Here is a 17,521-nt window from a genome sequence, read left to right on the forward strand (position 1 = left end):
ATATATATATATATATATATATATATATATATATATATATATATATATATATATATATATCACTAGCACTTACACTTTCAAAAAAAAATCACCATTTGTAGTTATATTTGAATTTTTTAGCAAATCGATGAAATAAAATATTAATTGTTTTGAATTGAAACAAGAGGGTAACAAGCTCTCGTGGCTCAGTTGGCTTGAATGCATGTTTAATTAGCGGAGGTCTTGAGTTCATCTCTCAACAAGAGAGCATTTTATTTTTTTATATTTCTGTTTTTCCTTGGTTGTATTCGTTGTGTGGATGAATACAGTCGATACAAGTTGTATCCTTTGTATACACCCTGTATATAGTCGATACATATTATATTCTTTGTATATACTCTTGTATTTCGTCTTGATTACAATTGTTACATGAATGAAGACTACAATTGCATAAACGAATACAGTTGATACATGTTGTATTCGTTGCGCGAACGAATACAGTTGACAACATGCTGTATTCGTTGCGCATCTGAATACATGTGATACAAGTCAAACAATTAAACAATAGCTACGAATGATAATTTGGCAAACTATAGTTACTAGGCTCGAAACTATAGTGCTCTATAAAAATTCTTCAATTAAAAAAAAATATGGGTTTTACCCATAACTCATTAAAGTAGAATCTGAATAAAAATTTGTTGAAACATGTTCCCCATCTTGAGCATGTGCCTTTAGCCCATTAGGTGATTCGTGATTCTAGCTTATTTATTTATTTTCTTTATTTATTCCTTTTTAAATTCATTAGGTACTAGATGGTTCTACAGAAAGAAAACGACGTCGTTTACTTCCATTTTCTTTTCCTCCGCAACTTATAAAAACTAAATCGCTGTGTGGAAGGCCTCATCCAAACATTCGTGCACCTCCGCCTCTGCCTCTGCACCACCCACCCCCTCTGCACCACCCACCCCATCTACACCACCCACCCGTCTCACCCACCCACCCCTCTTTATCTCTCAAATTCGCGTATTCCAATTTTTCATTCTCCAAAAGTCCGCCAATAATTTTTTCAATCTAGGGTTAGGGTTTTTTTCTCCTAAACCATGTATTATTCGACAACTTTAGATTAGAGATTATATAATGGTAAAGACATTCCCTTTTTTTCTCCAAAAGTTCCTCAGTTTAATCCTGCTTGAGTTCTGCAAGTCAACCATGTGTTGAATCTGCTCTGCTATCGGTATTTTTTCTTCTCAATTCAGCAAATTTTTATTTAGCTTAGTATTTTCAGGACTTTATTGTGCTTTAGTATTTGGTGCTTATGCTGTTTTATATAAAGTTTAGACTTTTTCGGTATTGTTTCTTTTCAATTAATCAAATTTCTATTACTTTCGTGGCTTTAGGACTTTATCGTGCTTCCCTATTTGGTGCCTATGCTGTTTTTTATATAAAATTTAGATTCTTTTAATAGACGGAATGTAGTATCAGTATTGTTTCTTTTCGCTTAAGCAAATTTCTATTAATTTAGTATCTGTAGGACTTTATTGTGATTCAGTATTTAGTGCCTATACTGTGGAGTATATAAAGTTTGGTTTTTAATAGACTGATACTAGTATCAGTGTTGTTTCTTTTCAATTAAGCAAATTTCCATTAAGTTAGTGTTTTTAGGATTTTGTTGTGCTTCAGTATTTAGTGCCTATACTGTGGAGTATATAGAGTTTAGTTTTGTAATAGACGGAATGTAGTATCGGTGTTGTTTCTTTTCAATTAAGCAAATTTCTATTAATTTAGTGTTTTTAGGATTTGGGGTTGAGCAGGACGAAGATGGAATACCTCGAGTGCAAATTTGGGGTTGAGCCGACGGAAGCGGGAGTTGAAGTGAGGCTTGACTCTCAAGTCATTCCCAAGAGGGGTAGTTTCAAGTACCTTGGATCGGTTATTCAGGGGATCGGGGAGATTGACGAGGATGTCACACACCGTATAGGGGTGGGGTGGATGAAGTGGAGGTTAGCGTCGGGAGTTTTGTGTGACAAGAAAGTGCCACCGTTACTAAAAGGTAAGTTTTATAGAGCAGTGGTTAGGCCTGCCATGTTATATGGAACTGAATGTTGGCCGGTAAAGAACTCACACATCCAGAAGATGAAAGTAGAAGAGATGAGGATGTTGAGGTGGATGTGCGGGCATACAAGGATGGATAAGATTAGGAATGAAGATATTCGAGAGAAGGTGGGCGTGGCCCCCATGGAGGACAAGATGCGGGAAGTAAGACTCAGATGGTTCGGACACATTCAGAGGAGGAGCACTGATGCACCGGTGAGGAGGTGTGAGCGACTGGCTGTAGTGGGCACGCGGAGAGGTAGAGGGCGACCTAAGAAGTATTGGGGAGAGGTGATCAGACAGGACATGGCGCGACTTAGGATTACTGAGGACATGGCCCTTGACAGGGAATTATGGAGGTCGAGCATTAACGTTGTAGGTTAGGGGAAAATTGTGAATATTTCTACAGCACAATAGAGTGAGACTAGCCAGTTAGGAGTTAGACTAAGAATGTCATTGGTCGTCTATTGATGCAGGGCTTTACCTGCTAGTTTTTACTATACCAGCCATCTATTTCGTATTTCGTATTCTGTATTTCATATCTCCTATATTGCTGTTATTTTATTATGCATTTTTATGGTACTAATATATCGTCTCCTGTTGCTTTTTTGAGCCGAGGGTCTCCTGGAAACAGCCTCTCTACCCTTCGGGGTAGGGGTAAGGTTTGCGTACATATTACCCTCCCCAGACCCCACTTGTGGGATTATACTGGGTCGTTGTTGTTGTTGTTGTTGTTAGTGTTTTTAGGACTTTGTTGTGCTTAAGTATTTGGTGCATATGCTGTTTTTTTTTAATATATGGCTTAGATTAGTTTTTAATAGACGGAATGTAGTATCGGTATTGATTCATTTCAAGTAAGCAAATTTCTATTAATTTAGTATTTTTAGGACTTCGTTGTGCTTCAGTATTTGGTGCCTACACTATGGAGTATATAACTTTTAGGCTTACTTAATAGACAGAATGTAATAGACCCCAACTAGTTTGGGAGAGGGGCATAATAGTTGTATTTTAGACAGAATATGTTTTTTGTTTTTTTGTTGTGTTTAATAGTGGAATGTACTTGACTTCGGCTAGTTTTGGGGTTGAGGCGTGGTAGTATTATTTCAGATGAGATATGTTCTTTTTCCAGTCTTATATTCTTTTTGTTTTATTGGGTTAAACATATTTTATGTGCTAAGGTTTGAGTGTGTTGCTTTATGGGATTCCTAATTTGCTACTCGATCATGCCATTTCAGCTCTGATTTCGAACGTGATAATTTTACTTCTAGTGCTTAAGTGAAAATTCAGTGTGGTTAGATGAGCTTCGTAAATATAGTTGGTCCGGTCCCAAGCTCAAAAATAGGAGTAAGGTTGCGGTAGGTTGGCCAGCCTGATTAAAAATAGTCTAACTAGGACAAGAATTTGTGTAGCTGACGTTAGGTAGTTTGGGATTGGGATGTAGTTGGTTGATTGGTTGTACATGGCATACGGGGATGTTTCTGATTTATAGCTTGGAGCATAATTGTGGTTAGTTTTGTTTGTTTTTCAAGTGTGTTGTTGTCATTACATGAACTGAGTTTTGGCCAATCTGGAGATTGATGTGGCGAATTATGAGCACATATGGGTGTTGGGCTTAGTGAGTTGGATGCATTAGAGTGTTGGGGTAAGAGTTTGGTCAAACTTGTAGAATGACATTTTGTTGATGAAGTTGATGGATGGTAGTGCCTTTTAGCTTTCCTTCACTGTTGCCTCTGTGGGTTGTTCACTAGGTTTTTGTTTGTCTTCTAGTACTTCTGAGGAATTGCTGCATTTTCTTTTTCATTTGAAATAATTTCAATATTTGCTGCCGTCTTTTCTGTTTCTACTTGATTTTCTACAGTTTTAATGGCAGAGACTATCTTCTTCTAATCTGCTGCCTATTCGGGTCAAAATTACCTGCTAGAGTGACACACTCTTATTACATTTGTTGGTTTACTTCCTTTCCATGAAGGGTGGCAGTCCTGATATGGAAATATATACTTTTCCTCAGCAAGGACATGCGGATGCTTATATGGTAAGTAGTAACGATTATTGATTAGTGACGCGATTTTAATACAATTTTTTCCATCACAAACAAAAATGTCCAGTGACTTTCAGCATCACATTCTATGGGATTTTAATATATTATTTTCCATCACAAACAAAAATGTCCAGTGACTTTCAGCATCACTTTATTTTAGAATGTGATGGTTCAAATGATAAAGGTATTTTTTCTGTGTTCAGATTCAGGGTACTGAGGCAAACCTGCAGATCACCAGTCCGCTCCTTCAAAACTTTGAAGCTATGTATAATGAAGGAGCCCCTGAATTTGTTGTTGATCAGGGATTATATTATCCATCTGCCACTAGTTATGGTTATCTCTGTACAGGTATGATACTGAAAAACAACTTGAGATGACAATGACATTTGGATCAACTTATATTAATGTTTTATTTGGTCAGGATTAGAATCTTCCGGTGATTGGGATGGCCACCAAAGATTTTTTGGTCTGGATGGTCAAGATAATATTCGGTATATGGTTAGTTCATCCTTGGACCTAGTTTACCAAAGTACATCAAGAATTAGCTCATTTTATTGCAGTGTAGTGTCTGTGTTGAATATATTTTGTAACTCGTCTTTGTTCGTTTTGTTTCAGGATGCTCAAACTGAAACTTTCCCCTATGCATATTATACACCTAACTATGGATGTGCACAGTCTCCATATAACCCATACAACCCTTACATTCCTGGTGCTGTTGTAGGAGTTGATGCTCCATGTGCAGGGCCACAACATTACTACACAATCCCCTCTTATGAAAACCCTGGTTTTCCTGTGGTGGTTCCATCTACATCTGGTATTATTGCAAATGCTGCAGAGCCAATAATGGATACTGTTATATCTACTACTAACAGAGCTGATGGTCTTCGTCTTAAACGTAATTTATCTCCAACATCTCCAATTTTTACCCCAATTCCATTAGGGCCAGCTTCAGGCCATAAAAATGCATCAAACAGGGGGTCTGAAAGTGCAAAGCTTAATGCGGGATCTAGTAAACAGCCTGCGTCGTATGGTTTTTCCAGTCCATCCTCTCAAGTACTCCCGGTAAGGAACTTTCTCTGAGTTTGTAAGGTGTCCAATAGGGTTGGACTGCTTTTATGTGGGTTAATTTGTTATTTTTTTCTTCTAATTTCTAGGGTGCACTTCTGTTTGTTGTAGATAGTCTGGCATTTACCTTTTCTTTCTCCTCTTCATGGGAGTATGGCTCATGCATCACTTTCTGAGTTTTTATGTGAAACCTTTGATAGGGTAAAGTTACTCAAGCTATGGGAAGTATTATCCATGGGAAGGCTTTGTCAAATCATGGCCAACTGAGAGCTCCTGTTCCCTCTGAAAATGACTTGTCTAATATCAGATCATGTGCTCATGAGCGAGCTAATACAGATAAAGCCAGGGCAAAGTTTCTAAATGGAATAGCCCTAAATGGCGAGAAAGTTAGTCCTGATACATTGACCGAACAGAATCGAGGACCTAGAAATGAAAAAACGAAAAAGCAATTGGTTGTGAAGGCCTACACTACAAGAGCAGGAAATGTTGATGCGCAGGGGAATATTGTTATTCATGCTAATGAATATAATAGAGGTGATTTTCCGATGGATTTTGTGAACGCGAAGTTTTTTGTCATAAAATCGTATAGTGAGGATGATGTGCACAAGAGTATAAAGTACAATGTTTGGTCATCCACCCCTAATGGTAACAAAAAGCTGTATGGTGCTTATGAAGACGCTCAGAGAATTGCTGCTGGAGATCCAAGAGGCTGCCCAATATTCCTATTTTTCTCGGTTAGTTGATTTCTACCACTAAGTCTAATCAGCAGTTAAGCACCAATTGTTATAGCCAAATACTTTATCTCCTCTTGTAATTGTCTGTTTGATGCATGAATGTCTTCATTGTTCACATAAGCTCAACTAATTTACTATTGTTTTTGAATCTTGAACATGAAGGTTAATGCAAGTGGCCAGTTTTGTGGTGTTGCTGAAATGACTGGTCCTGTAGACTTCTACAAGGACATGGATTTCTGGCAGCAAGATAAGTGGAGTGGTAGCTTCCCTGTCAAGTGGCACTTTATAAAGGATGTCCCAAACCCTAACTTTAGGCATATTATATTAGAGAACAATGAGAACAAGCCAGTAACTAACAGCAGAGACACACAAGAGGTTTGTTGTTTAATTCTGGATGCTGCAACATATATTTTGTTTGCTACTCATTTATCCATCAGTGTGTCAGCCTGAAATAATTTTTTTTCCGAGCTGGTTAACTATATGAACGTGTATTGGCAATGCCATAGAACCTGCTACTAAACGAACTTGATTCTTGTCTCTCTTTTCTATTTCTGTAATTTTAATGTCAATGATTTTTTCCTTCCCTTCTTGCTCTCTTTTTTTCCGTTTTTTTCTTCTGTATGGTCTCTCTTTTATTCTGTTCTATCTTCTCTTTTTGGAGCCAATAGAGGTGACACGCAGTAATTGATCTCAACTATCACTGTCTCTGAGTAACTTTTGCAATTTATTTTTATGTCATGTGCAGGCAAGCGTTGACAAATCTTTATTTTTCTTTATCTTCTTGTCTGTCAATGCTGTGAACTTTTCTTGGCTTTCCAGTACTTATTTTATCCCTGTTTCCTTCGCCTTCAATTGCATGCTTTATGCTGTGTATGATAATATATTTTTCTTGTTTCTTTTGTTGCCCAGCAGTTTTTATAACCCCCACTTTTTGCCTTCTTCCTTATCTTCTCTCGACAAAAATTGAACAACAGGATAATCTTCTCGTCCTCTTCTATCCTCTCTATTTTTTTGCGTCTTCCTCTTTAGACAACAGCATCATGTGTATACAGATTTGAAGGGATCGAAAAAGCATAGTTATTTGAGAATTTGGTAAGGTGGTTTTGTAAACACCATGCATGATAATCGTCATTGTACCTTTTTGTTTATATAAAACTCAAAATTAGTCTCATTTGTTGAAGAAATCTGTCTTTATCTAGCAACTGAAAGGGAATGTCCACTCCGTAACTCTTGCTATATCACTGTAAATGTTAAAGCTGTAACAATGTCAGTGAAAGTTTCACAAAAGCCATGTCAGAAGAAACTGCATATGTGTTGATAACTTACCCTTTAAATTTTATGGATCATGATAGTGGTTTGATAGACTGTCTAACCAGCATGAAATACTTGTACTGCTCTTCTTTGCTCTGTGTTTTCTGTCTTTGGGTTGCCCTTCATAGGGTTTCTCCAGAAGGCAGATAATGATACTGCACTAATTGATATCACTTATGAGAACATTGGAGATTCTTTTCGATCTACTTGTTTTCTCTTTGCCAATGAAATCGAGAATTTTCAATCTTTAGTATCTGATAGTATATGATGTTTAGATCTGGCATGGGGCCATTGTCTCACATTTCTTTTTACTGAGACTGGCTTCTACGTTTTAGAATATCCTGTTTTTGTGTGAATATGATACGCTGCAGCAAAAGAAATTGAAAAAATCTGACATCCTTTGTCAATGTGCAGATACGCTACAAGAAAGGCATTGAGATGTTAAAAGTATTCAAGGATTATGCGTCAAGGACATCATTACTAGATGACTTCATGTATTACGAAAATAGACAGAAACTCTTGCAAGAAGAGAAAGCCAAGCTGCTAATCAGGAGCTATGAAAGTCCATTTCTTGTGCCTGTATTAGATCCTCCTCGCAAGCTAAATTCCGTTTTTTGTGTACCTTCCGATGAAGGTGAGAATATTTCAAAGCTTAGTGCACACCAAGTGACTGTTCCTGCAGTGCTGGATTCCACAAATGCTAAAGCCAACAAAGATAATGCAAGTGATGGTGACAAAATGACTGTTCCTGCAGTGCTAGATTCCGCAAATGCTAAAGCCAACAAAGAGAATCCAAGTGACGGTGACAAACTGGAGGCTGAAGGTGGTCCACCCATTCAGAGTGCCCTGAAGATTGGTTCACTAACTATCAACCCTAAAAAATCGAAATCCCAGCCCCTGGATGTGCATAGTACTGGTAACACAATGGCAAGCACCCAGTCAGTTGATGTTGTCACTGTGGGATCTATGCCTGTTAAAGTTAATGGACATGCCGAGTCTTCTGGTTTCCTAACGATTGGAACAATTCCGCTTGATCCTAGAGCTTTCCAGCGCGATGAGGCCAGTAGGTCCGGAAATGATGTTCCTAAGTGAGTATGCATTACCCCGGTAAGCACTTGGTTCCCTGCAGTATAGTATTTTACTTGGTCCTACAAAAGTTGATGCGACAAATGAGTTTCCTTGTGAATGTTTTATTTTTTCGTGGAGAACGAGGTTGAGATACCAATTTTTAGGTTGTTTTGGGATTGGGGTGGTGTTGGCTGGGCATGGTATTGCTTCAAATACAGTGCAAGTTTCTTCCTTTTGGCTTCTGTTTTCCAACGAATTTGATGTTTCCATATTATGCCTCAGCATTAAGAGGAAAAGAAAAGCAAAATGCTTACTTTGATATTCTTTAGTCGTTGTATGTTAACTCAGAAAACAAACTTAATTTTTCTTCTTTAATATTGTTATTTATTGTTAATGCTAATCATTTTATTGTTATTTCTAATTAATTTTGGCTTTTTGTGAAAATTCCAAGGCACTTTCAAACACAAGACAAGTTGTTGGGGAAACTGCTATAATTCAATTTGTTACAATTTTTTAAATCTTTCTTTGATCTTCTTCCTTATAGCCTTATAGGTAAATGATCGAATATAAGCAAGCCAAATAGGGTATTTTCAATGTTTGTTTATATTGCACTTAAAAGCTTTTTGTATACCTCTATGCGGTTTGATTTTAAAGAAAATTAATGAGTCGATTTGGAAAATAATAAATAAATTGTGCAATTACTACGTGTCACATACTTTTATACCTTAATCAAACATTTGAGAAATGACCTAGAAAATCTTTTAACATGGAAAGTATTTTTCACGTAAAGCATTTTTACGAAGAGGGTTTTTCAAGTAAGATCTTTTCATGAAAAAGATATCCCTCCATACTTAAATATTTCTCTATTGACTCTGGCTAGTTGGTTGGTAAGGTAAGGAGAGTACAGTCTTCATATAAAAATCAGCACCAGTAATAATATTTAGTTGTTGTTTTGGTTTTCATCGCAAGTATCACTCATATAGTTATGGAGGAAATATTTTACACGCAAAAAAAATGTGAAATAAGAATATAAATAATGATTATTTCCACATAAATTGACACATGAAAATGATAATCTAACTTTTATAATGGTAAACAATAATCTATTTTGTTAAAGAAGTAAACGTATATTAGAATTATAAGTTTTATATTGACTTTTAAACCAAACATATAACCTCTATACTATTATTTACGCTGAATGCATATGGAGACATCAAAAGTTTTAGGATTTTTTTATTAGGCACTTCATGTAGATTTTATTTCAATTGAACGCTTGTAGTAGGTGCAACTTAAGCTATCAATATATCAACGAAATGTATTTGATTTGTACACTTTAGGACTACTACATTTATTCAAGGGCATTTTTACTTTTAGCAGCGCCAGAAATTATATATTTGACAGTCGAAAAAATGCATAAAATTTATATAATTTTGTATATAACATACACAATGTATAAATATACAAAATATATATATTTTTGGCTATTATTTACATTTGGCTGCGTTATAGATTACGGATACGATGACGTCAATCATACAGAATTACACCGTATTACCCTACACTGCATCGCAGCAAATTCACACCCAAAATAAAAAGAGCGAATCAACTTTGCACTATGAAAAAAAGCTCGTCTTCATCAACTCAACAGCTCGCTGCGAATCTCCAATTTTGACCAAAAACCTAACGGGAAATTCACCGGAAGTCACGATTCCGATATTAAACCTTTATAAAAATGGCGATTTCGACCTTAGCTAGAAGAAAGGCTACAACATTTTTATCATCCCGATTTCTCTACAGCACTTCTAAGTATTCATTTTCTCTGACGAGAGGCTACGCTTCAGGATCCGATGAAAACGACGTCGTTGTGATCGGCGGTGGTCCCGGAGGCTACGTGGCGGCGATCAAAGCCGCACAGCTTGGTCTCAAAACTACATGTATCGAAAAACGTGGTACCCTTGGTGGAACCTGCCTTAATGTTGGTTGTATTCCTTCTAAGGTATTTTCTCGCTCTTTGTTTTAGAATTTCTACATTTAATCACTAAACGAGCTTAGAGTAATATCAAATGAAGATAAATTTTCTTAAAACATGCGGAATGGATACAGAGAAGATGTCAACTAATTTGGAATTGAGGTGTTGTTGATTGATTAACCTTTAGTATCTAGATTTGGATTCTGTGTTTTTTTTCCATCTTCGTAAAGTTCAGGGTTTTTAGAAATACTAGTATCTATGAATAGTGGCACATGATGATTTAAATATTTATTTATATGAAGGAACAATACAATTTAATTAATGAAAGAATTTTATATATAATAATACAACAATCATCTAAATACCAAATAATATTATTACATTAGCATAATACATGAATTTAAAAATAAAAGGACAACATCAAAACTTACACAAATGATTAATTTTATCATGTTAGTCAAATAATTATGTATTACAGTTTAAGAGTATTTAATGTGATGGTATATTAACGAACACTTCTTTGTGGACAATATTTTTTTGTGTATGTTTCCTCCTAATGCTTTGGTTGCTCCGCCTTAACCAGAACTCTTGTTGCCGATCTGGATACCCCTCTTGAAAGTGCATCATACAGTTGTTCGTGCAAGAAAATATATTGCGGTAAATATAGTCCAATATTTAGGATGTTTGTCCTTGTGCTTTATTTATTATATTTGCAAAACATAAACATACTAAAAATTATTTTCACACAAATTTAAAAGGATATTCCTTAGTTTCGAAAGACGAAAGTTAAATTCAGGGATAAGAATATACTTAGAAGCACATTGACCGGTATCATAATTTTTGCATGTATGACGTTATTGTCAAAACTTCTATATACCATCTGTGTGCTATCACATAAGCTATTCGGCGTATCTAAGTTTTTCAGTAGCATGACATGTATATTTTTCTTCAAAATCAACCTATATACAATGGACGGTCAATTTTAACTTAGTCTATTATATATACGGTGACACTAACATATGTAAGAAATAATAAACTTAATAACAAACATGTATGGTAGAAGGCCATTTGGTATTAAAGTATTTAACTATTCTTCTTGGTAGTAATTATTGATATCATTTTTTACTGAGTCAAAAGAAGAAAAACATTTTGTTTTTACTATAAAATTCAGCAATCAACTTTTTATTTAGTTGATCAACATATTCATTTCTGCTAGCTAAGATATCTTTTTATTTCTATCATGTGATTTGCATAAATTGCGTTTTAATCTAATGATAGAAATATTTCTATTATTGAAAATATTTCTTTTATTAAATACACTACTATTACCATTAGGATTGATAACCAAGTGTTCAGGAAGAACCAAAATCATCTTTTATTGGATGCTCTTCTTTGTTTCCAACACGAAACAAGAAGACATTGAATACTGGATATGTTCTTACTTTACATTTAATAATAAAAAATATTATTTGAGTAGAAAATCAGTTCAAATATAATATAGAAATATATTATCATGGGGATATTTTTTTCTCAATTTCAACTCTTTATGCAGTCTATTTAACATTATTTTTATATTTTCTTGGTATTGAACATTATGGAGTGGTAATGTATTGTCAATATTGGGGATTCTTATAAAATTAGTTATTAAACCTTCATTCATATTTTTTTTAAAAATAATTTAATAGGCAAAATTTTATTAATTTAAAATATTAAATATTAAAACAATTAACGTAAAAGATATTGTAGTTAAAAAGGGTTCAAATTAAATAAAAAAAGGAACGTATTAGACACCTTTCGAAATCTGCATAAGGCGATTTCCATACTTATTTTTTCCCCCTCGATTTCCATACTTATATTAATTGGAATTATATGATTAAGACATACAAGTTATTATTCTAAGTGAGCTAGGCATTAAAGAAACAATAATAAATAAACAATAGAAAAGATAAACATTAGATACTACAATAAAGAAAGTTTTATACGATAATCCAATTCGAGTACAAAGTTTACGTAAGAGAAAATAAGTATACGATTTATACTAATAGGATTCATAACATGTAGTATTATGTCCTAAAATTAATAGGATTATAAAGTTAATATGTAGAATTCCGGTTATGTCCTTTTATTATGAGTTATTATGCTTAATATTATAAGGTTATTTTTGTAAACCGACTTTGTATTCATGCTTTTATAATAATATAGATTAATGTTCATATTGCTTGTTGATTCCACTATTGCTGCGTGCAAATTTAGTTTGTGTTTATGCGTCTTTAATTAGGACGAGGGTAATTACCTCAATTGACAGAATTTTGCATTGGATTCTATATATCAACTACACCTCACTCCTAAACGAGATAACGACAGCTATATGAATCCAAATAAGTTGGATTTGGTTATACGTTTAGAGGATTCATCATAATTAGAATATTTTTACTGGCTTCAACATACTGCGACCTGCTTTCTTTTGCCGACTTGGCAGTGGCTATACTCTATGAAGCTCACCTAGGCAGAGTTTATTGCACTGATAAACATTGAGCAAATTACGTGCTTTACAGTATTGAGTTCATGCACTTCGTTATTGTGGCTTCAGAATGTTTGTCAAGCACCAGTTGGGTAATTGACTTGGGTGATTGAGTGAATTAAATGTGTACTATGTGCCTTAGTGGTGTGGCTTGGCAGCTGATTGAAGACTTATTTATAAGGATATATTTACTGTATACGACTTCTGGAAGCTGTTTCTGTTTATTATTTTAAAGAGTTTTTTGATAGAATTTATTATTTTGAAAGAGTTGTTTAGAATTGTTAGTTTAGGTCTGGTTATCAGATTTAAATAATTGATAAATTCTTAAAGATTGTAATATATTTAGTTAATTAATAATTGTTGAAGTATATCTCAACTAGGTCAAGATAATGTGATACTTCTCTACCAACAGTAACTTTTTTTGTCTCAAACTAGGAAATGGAAGAGCAATGAAATTGCTAGCGTAAAATGACGCTGTTTTAACCAACTATAATTTAAGAAAAGCAGTCTCATAAATCAGAGTGATGATACTTTTAGGCCACACAACAATAACAACTACAATTATGTCTGAAAAAAGTTGGGGTCGGTTATATGAACCCTTGGTGACCATGTTTCTTCATTTAGATTCGTTTCAAGCCAATATTACACAAAATAAAAATCAAAATAAAAAGTATTAGAAGATCTCTATATTTTCCATGAGCATAAAAATCTCTAATAGAGCTAAATTATGTTGCTCGGACTCTCCAAAAATGTTGATGAGAGCGTGTTAAATCCTCCAAAAGTAGTGTATTTTTGGAAAATCTGACACGGGTGCTGCGGCAGCTGTTTTGGGACTCCGCGCAACATAAAGGCTAAAAAACTCCTAAGAAAGCATAGGACCTAGAGTAAACGTAGAGAAAAACCTGCTTGCCATGCCCGATGCCACTTCTATTGGTAGGTTCTGTGGTGGCCCTGCCTCAATCTCTGACCAAACTCGCTTGTATAAAATCTTGCACATGCTTTTGTCTCTGCCTGCTAACAAAAGAAATTTTGAAAGAAGCAAACACCAAATATGCACCCAAGGGTGTGGACTAATAGTCAGTGAAGTGGGTGAAAACCATGGGAAAAGGCTTAAAGTTCAGCAACCACAAAAAAATTGTTTGTAATTTCTTCCTATCTCACTAAGCCTACCCCATAGTTGTGTTGGTGGAAGGTAGGAGGTACCCCTGAAATGTTCGAGGTGCGGTAGAACTGCCACGCTGTTGTTAAAGGAAAAACACCAAACATTATGCAAGTGCTGACCATTCTGTGGTGATTAAATTATTTCTTCCCATTTTTTGTGATAAAAACTATAAATTATTTATGAAGATGTTGATTATATTGCTTAGTCATATGCTACGAATCAATAAGGACATTGTTGTTGTTGATTTAGAACAAATTTCCTTTCTAGGACAAAATATGATTTGCAACTGCTACTAGAACAGGAAGTCCTGTTCGAGCTAATTGATTTTGGAGGAACCTAGTACTAGTTCCCCAAATGTTATGACTTCAGACAGCTCCAGGATATGGGAACACCAGAGAGTATTTGAGTTAGGCCTATGGAAAGCAGATTCAGGCAATTCGTGGGAAAGACCATGGAAGAAACTGAGAGCCTCTTAGAAACTCAGTTGGAGGAGAATTGAGTTATGGGAAACTACTGAAAGGGAAATTGAAGTTATGATTTCCAACTTGGTGATGTCATGTATCTTACAGAAAATTATGGGCTCCTGCTTTCACTGCAAACTTCCACATTGTCAGGATATTTTCTATTTGAATTGGCCGTAAAATGAGAAGGCACGCTGTCCCAGTTTTAGTTTTTTATTTTCAGATAGCTTTTTTTCCCCCCCTTCTTCTGCCTTTTTCCAAGGCTACTGAAGGGTGCAACTTAAAAGTGGTTTCTCATGGTCGTGCCTCCAACTTAGCAGATGGGTGTATATGTGCCCAACATTGCTTTCATTGATGCCCTTATATGTGAAGTAGTAGTGGGTCCTTTTTGCAAGTGCAGTGACTTAACTTTCCTGAGAGGACATTTTGGTTGGTGATTATATATAATTATAACCTAGTGACAGATTTATTAACTTGTACCCATAGGGTGCATATTCGATATTTGTCTTATGACCTGAACTTAATAATGTCTTTCCCCTATGTCTTTTGATGACCCATAATCATGGGAGTTCAAGCGCTGGTACTTGCTGCTGTTAATGTGACATCACGGCCCAAGGTTTATGACAAATTATCTTGCCAATGAGTCTGCTTGAAGCTTTAGTGGTCAGTTTTTTGAAGTCTGATACTTCGTGTTTACGTCTAATTTTTTAACATTGTTCTCACTTACTGTGGACAGGCACTTCTTCATTCCTCCCACATGTTTCATGAAGCACAACATTCATTTGCCAATCATGGTGTGAAGTTCTCTTCTGTTGAGGTTGATCTTCCTGCCATGATGGCGCAAAAAGATAAAGCTGTGTCTAACTTAACACGAGGTATTGAGGGTTTATTCAAGAAGAACAAAGTAAACTATGTTAAGGGCTATGGTAAACTCCTCTCCCCTTCTGAAGTTTCTGTCGACACCATTGATGGCGATAACACCGTTGTTAAAGGCAAGAATATTATTATTGCAACTGGTTCTGATGTCAAAAGTCTACCTGGCATAACCATTGATGAGAAGAGAGTTGTATCATCTACTGGAGCGTTAGCTTTGGGAGAAATTCCAAAAAAACTAGTTGTTATAGGTGCTGGTTACATAGGCCTTGAAATGGGATCTGTCTGGGGCCGTCTTGGCTCAGAGGTGACTGTTGTTGAATTTGCAGCTGATATTGTTCCAACCATGGATGGTGAAGTTCGCAAGCAATTCCAGCGTGCTCTTGAAAAGCAAAAGATGAAATTCATGCTTAAGACTAAGGTGGTGTCAGTTGACACTGCAGGTGATGGTGTGAAGTTGACCCTTGAACCTGCATCTGGTGGTGATCAAACTATCCTTGAGGCTGATGTAGTCCTTGTTTCTGCTGGAAGAGTTCCATTCACTTCAGGGCTTGGATTGGACAAAATAGGTGTTGAAACTGACAAGGCTGGTCGAATCTTGGTGAATAAACGTTTTGCCAGTAATGTCCCGGGGGTATATGCAATTGGTGATGTCATTCCTGGGCCAATGTTGGCTCACAAGGCAGAGGAAGATGGTGTTGCTTGTGTGGAGTTCATTGCAGGCAAGGAAGGTCATGTAGACTATGATATGGTTCCTGGTGTCGTTTACACTCACCCTGAGGTGGCTTCTGTTGGGAAAACTGAGGAACAGGTAAAGTCACTCGGAGTTGATTATCGTGTTGGCAAATTTCCTTTCCTCGCAAACAGTAGGGCCAAGGCAATCGATGATGCTGAGGGACTTGTTAAGATACTTGCTGAGAAAGAGAGTGACAAGATATTGGGTGTCCATATTATGTCGCCTAATGCAGGGGAGCTTATTCACGAAGCTGTCCTGGCATTGCAGTATGGAGCATCGAGTGAGGACATTGCTCGTACTTGCCATGCACATCCAACAATGAGCGAGGCACTCAAAGAAGCAGCCATGGCCACTTATGACAAGCCCATTCACATGTAGACTTGTGTTATATACTCGGGACCCATGTTTTTGTTATTTCTTTGAGAATCTTGAATGCTTAGATCAGGCTTCTTGTTGCCATCTTTACTCGAGCAGCGCTTTTCCCCCTTTATTTGGGATCCCAAATACATCATATAAATACTCTTCTGCATTTTTTTCCCATAATAAAGATGAGATGTAACCTGATATAAATGCGGCTGATGTTGATGCCAGTTCAGTCCTAGTCTGTAAGGATTGGAAGATAATTTATGGTTGATGTGTGCGTGTGTTTTGGTGTTTGGGGGGGCATTTAGGTGTACACTGAGTATTTTTTTTAACATTTACTTTCTGTTTCTGGTAATACCAATTACTAGCACAAGCTGTTGTGAAAGGTGATATTGTAGATGATACCAATTACTAAGGCGTATTAGGTCGTCCGTAAATTATGTGTAAATGATTTTTTCGTGCAATTACATGGGGTATTTACGTATTTTCCCAAATATCTAACATGTATTATGTTAAAATAGTTCCTCTACTTGTGTTACAAATTTGTTTTGTTTTATGGACATTGCTTCTCAGTGATAATCGAACTGAATTCATTGGATTTTATTCTGATTTCATTGTCCACAAATTTTCAGCTATTCTAATTAATTAGGAGTAACAAATCCGTTAATTTGCTTCAATAAAATAAAGGAAATGGTCCAAATTTAACCTAAAACATTTTTGAAATGTTCTATGTATGCTACAGGATTGGATCCCCTCCAGTACTATTTTGTCCATTAATCTTCAATAGAGTGCTTGATATTGTGCCACGTGTATGAAAGGTAATCAATGGTTTGGATTTTTTTCATTATTCTTTGTCCCTTAATCCTCTCTTTAACGCAACACAAAAAGACAAAAATTATGTTCTAACAAATTGAAGGAATGATATACTAATATTTTTACTAATTACTTTATATAACTTAAACTTTAAATGGACAAGAGTGCTAATTTAATTATTATTTCTTTATAATGCATCCAAGTATTTCTTAATTGTAGTTGAGTTGTATAAAACGAGCCTTCTAACATAGTATGTGATTTTTTGTTGTACTGATTCAATATAATTTTATTCTGATAAATTTTACTGCTATTCAAGTTTATAATGTAAGTAATGAAG

General features: G+C 35.6%; 2 protein-coding genes across 11 annotated transcripts; both read left to right on the forward strand.

Moving 5' to 3' along the window:
* Positions 1 to 782: 782 nt before the first annotated feature.
* On the forward strand, positions 783 to 8,700 carry LOC107813705 (uncharacterized). Of its 10 annotated transcripts, none has more exons than XM_075241027.1 (9): positions 790 to 1,213; positions 4,040 to 4,102; positions 4,312 to 4,456; positions 4,530 to 4,606; positions 4,724 to 5,170; positions 5,374 to 5,907; positions 6,070 to 6,282; positions 7,633 to 7,852; positions 7,973 to 8,700. In XM_075241027.1, the coding sequence occupies exons 2-9, from the start codon at positions 4,055 to 4,057 to the stop codon at positions 8,308 to 8,310; spliced, it is 2,022 nt and encodes a 673-aa protein (XP_075097128.1). In that variant the 5' UTR covers positions 790 to 1,213; positions 4,040 to 4,054; the 3' UTR covers positions 8,311 to 8,700. The 10 variants fall into 10 exon arrangements, with proteins under 10 accessions (XP_016494486.2, XP_075097128.1, XP_016494487.2 ...); XM_016639001.2 differs by having other exon boundaries at positions 864 to 1,213; positions 3,941 to 4,102; XM_075241026.1 differs by having other exon boundaries at positions 882 to 1,213; positions 3,941 to 4,102; positions 4,536 to 4,606.
* Positions 8,701 to 9,894: 1,194 nt separating this feature from the next.
* On the forward strand, positions 9,895 to 16,865 carry LOC107813704 (dihydrolipoyl dehydrogenase, mitochondrial). The gene is made up of 2 exons (XM_016638996.2): positions 9,895 to 10,282; positions 15,136 to 16,865. Exons 1-2 carry the CDS (start codon positions 10,019 to 10,021, stop codon positions 16,384 to 16,386), a joined length of 1,515 nt encoding a protein of 504 aa, XP_016494482.1. The 5' UTR covers positions 9,895 to 10,018; the 3' UTR covers positions 16,387 to 16,865.
* Positions 16,866 to 17,521: the final 656 nt, after the last annotated feature.

This window comes from Nicotiana tabacum, chromosome 20 (assembly GCF_000715075.1).
Source record: "Nicotiana tabacum cultivar K326 chromosome 20, ASM71507v2, whole genome shotgun sequence".
Taxonomy (NCBI): Eukaryota; Viridiplantae; Streptophyta; class Magnoliopsida; order Solanales; family Solanaceae; genus Nicotiana; species Nicotiana tabacum.

What these genes read in the sequence shown, in the direction of transcription:
- LOC107813705 (XM_016638997.2), top strand. Translation starts at nt 4,034, where the DNA reads ATGAAGGGTGGCAGTCCTGATATGGAAATATATACTTTTCCTCAGCAA. An exon ending in CAATATTCCTATTTTTCTCG is followed by an intron (nt 5,908 to 6,069) that starts GTTAGTTGATTT and finishes TTGAACATGAAG; the next exon opens with GTTAATGCAAGTGGCCAGTT. An exon ending in ACAGCAGAGACACACAAGAG is followed by an intron (nt 6,283 to 7,632) that starts GTTTGTTGTTTA and finishes GTCAATGTGCAG; the next exon opens with ATACGCTACAAGAAAGGCAT.
- LOC107813704 (XM_016638996.2), top strand. Translation starts at nt 10,019, where the DNA reads ATGGCGATTTCGACCTTAGCTAGAAGAAAGGCTACAACATTTTTATCA. An exon ending in TTGGTTGTATTCCTTCTAAG is followed by an intron (nt 10,283 to 15,135) that starts GTATTTTCTCGC and finishes TACTGTGGACAG; the next exon opens with GCACTTCTTCATTCCTCCCA.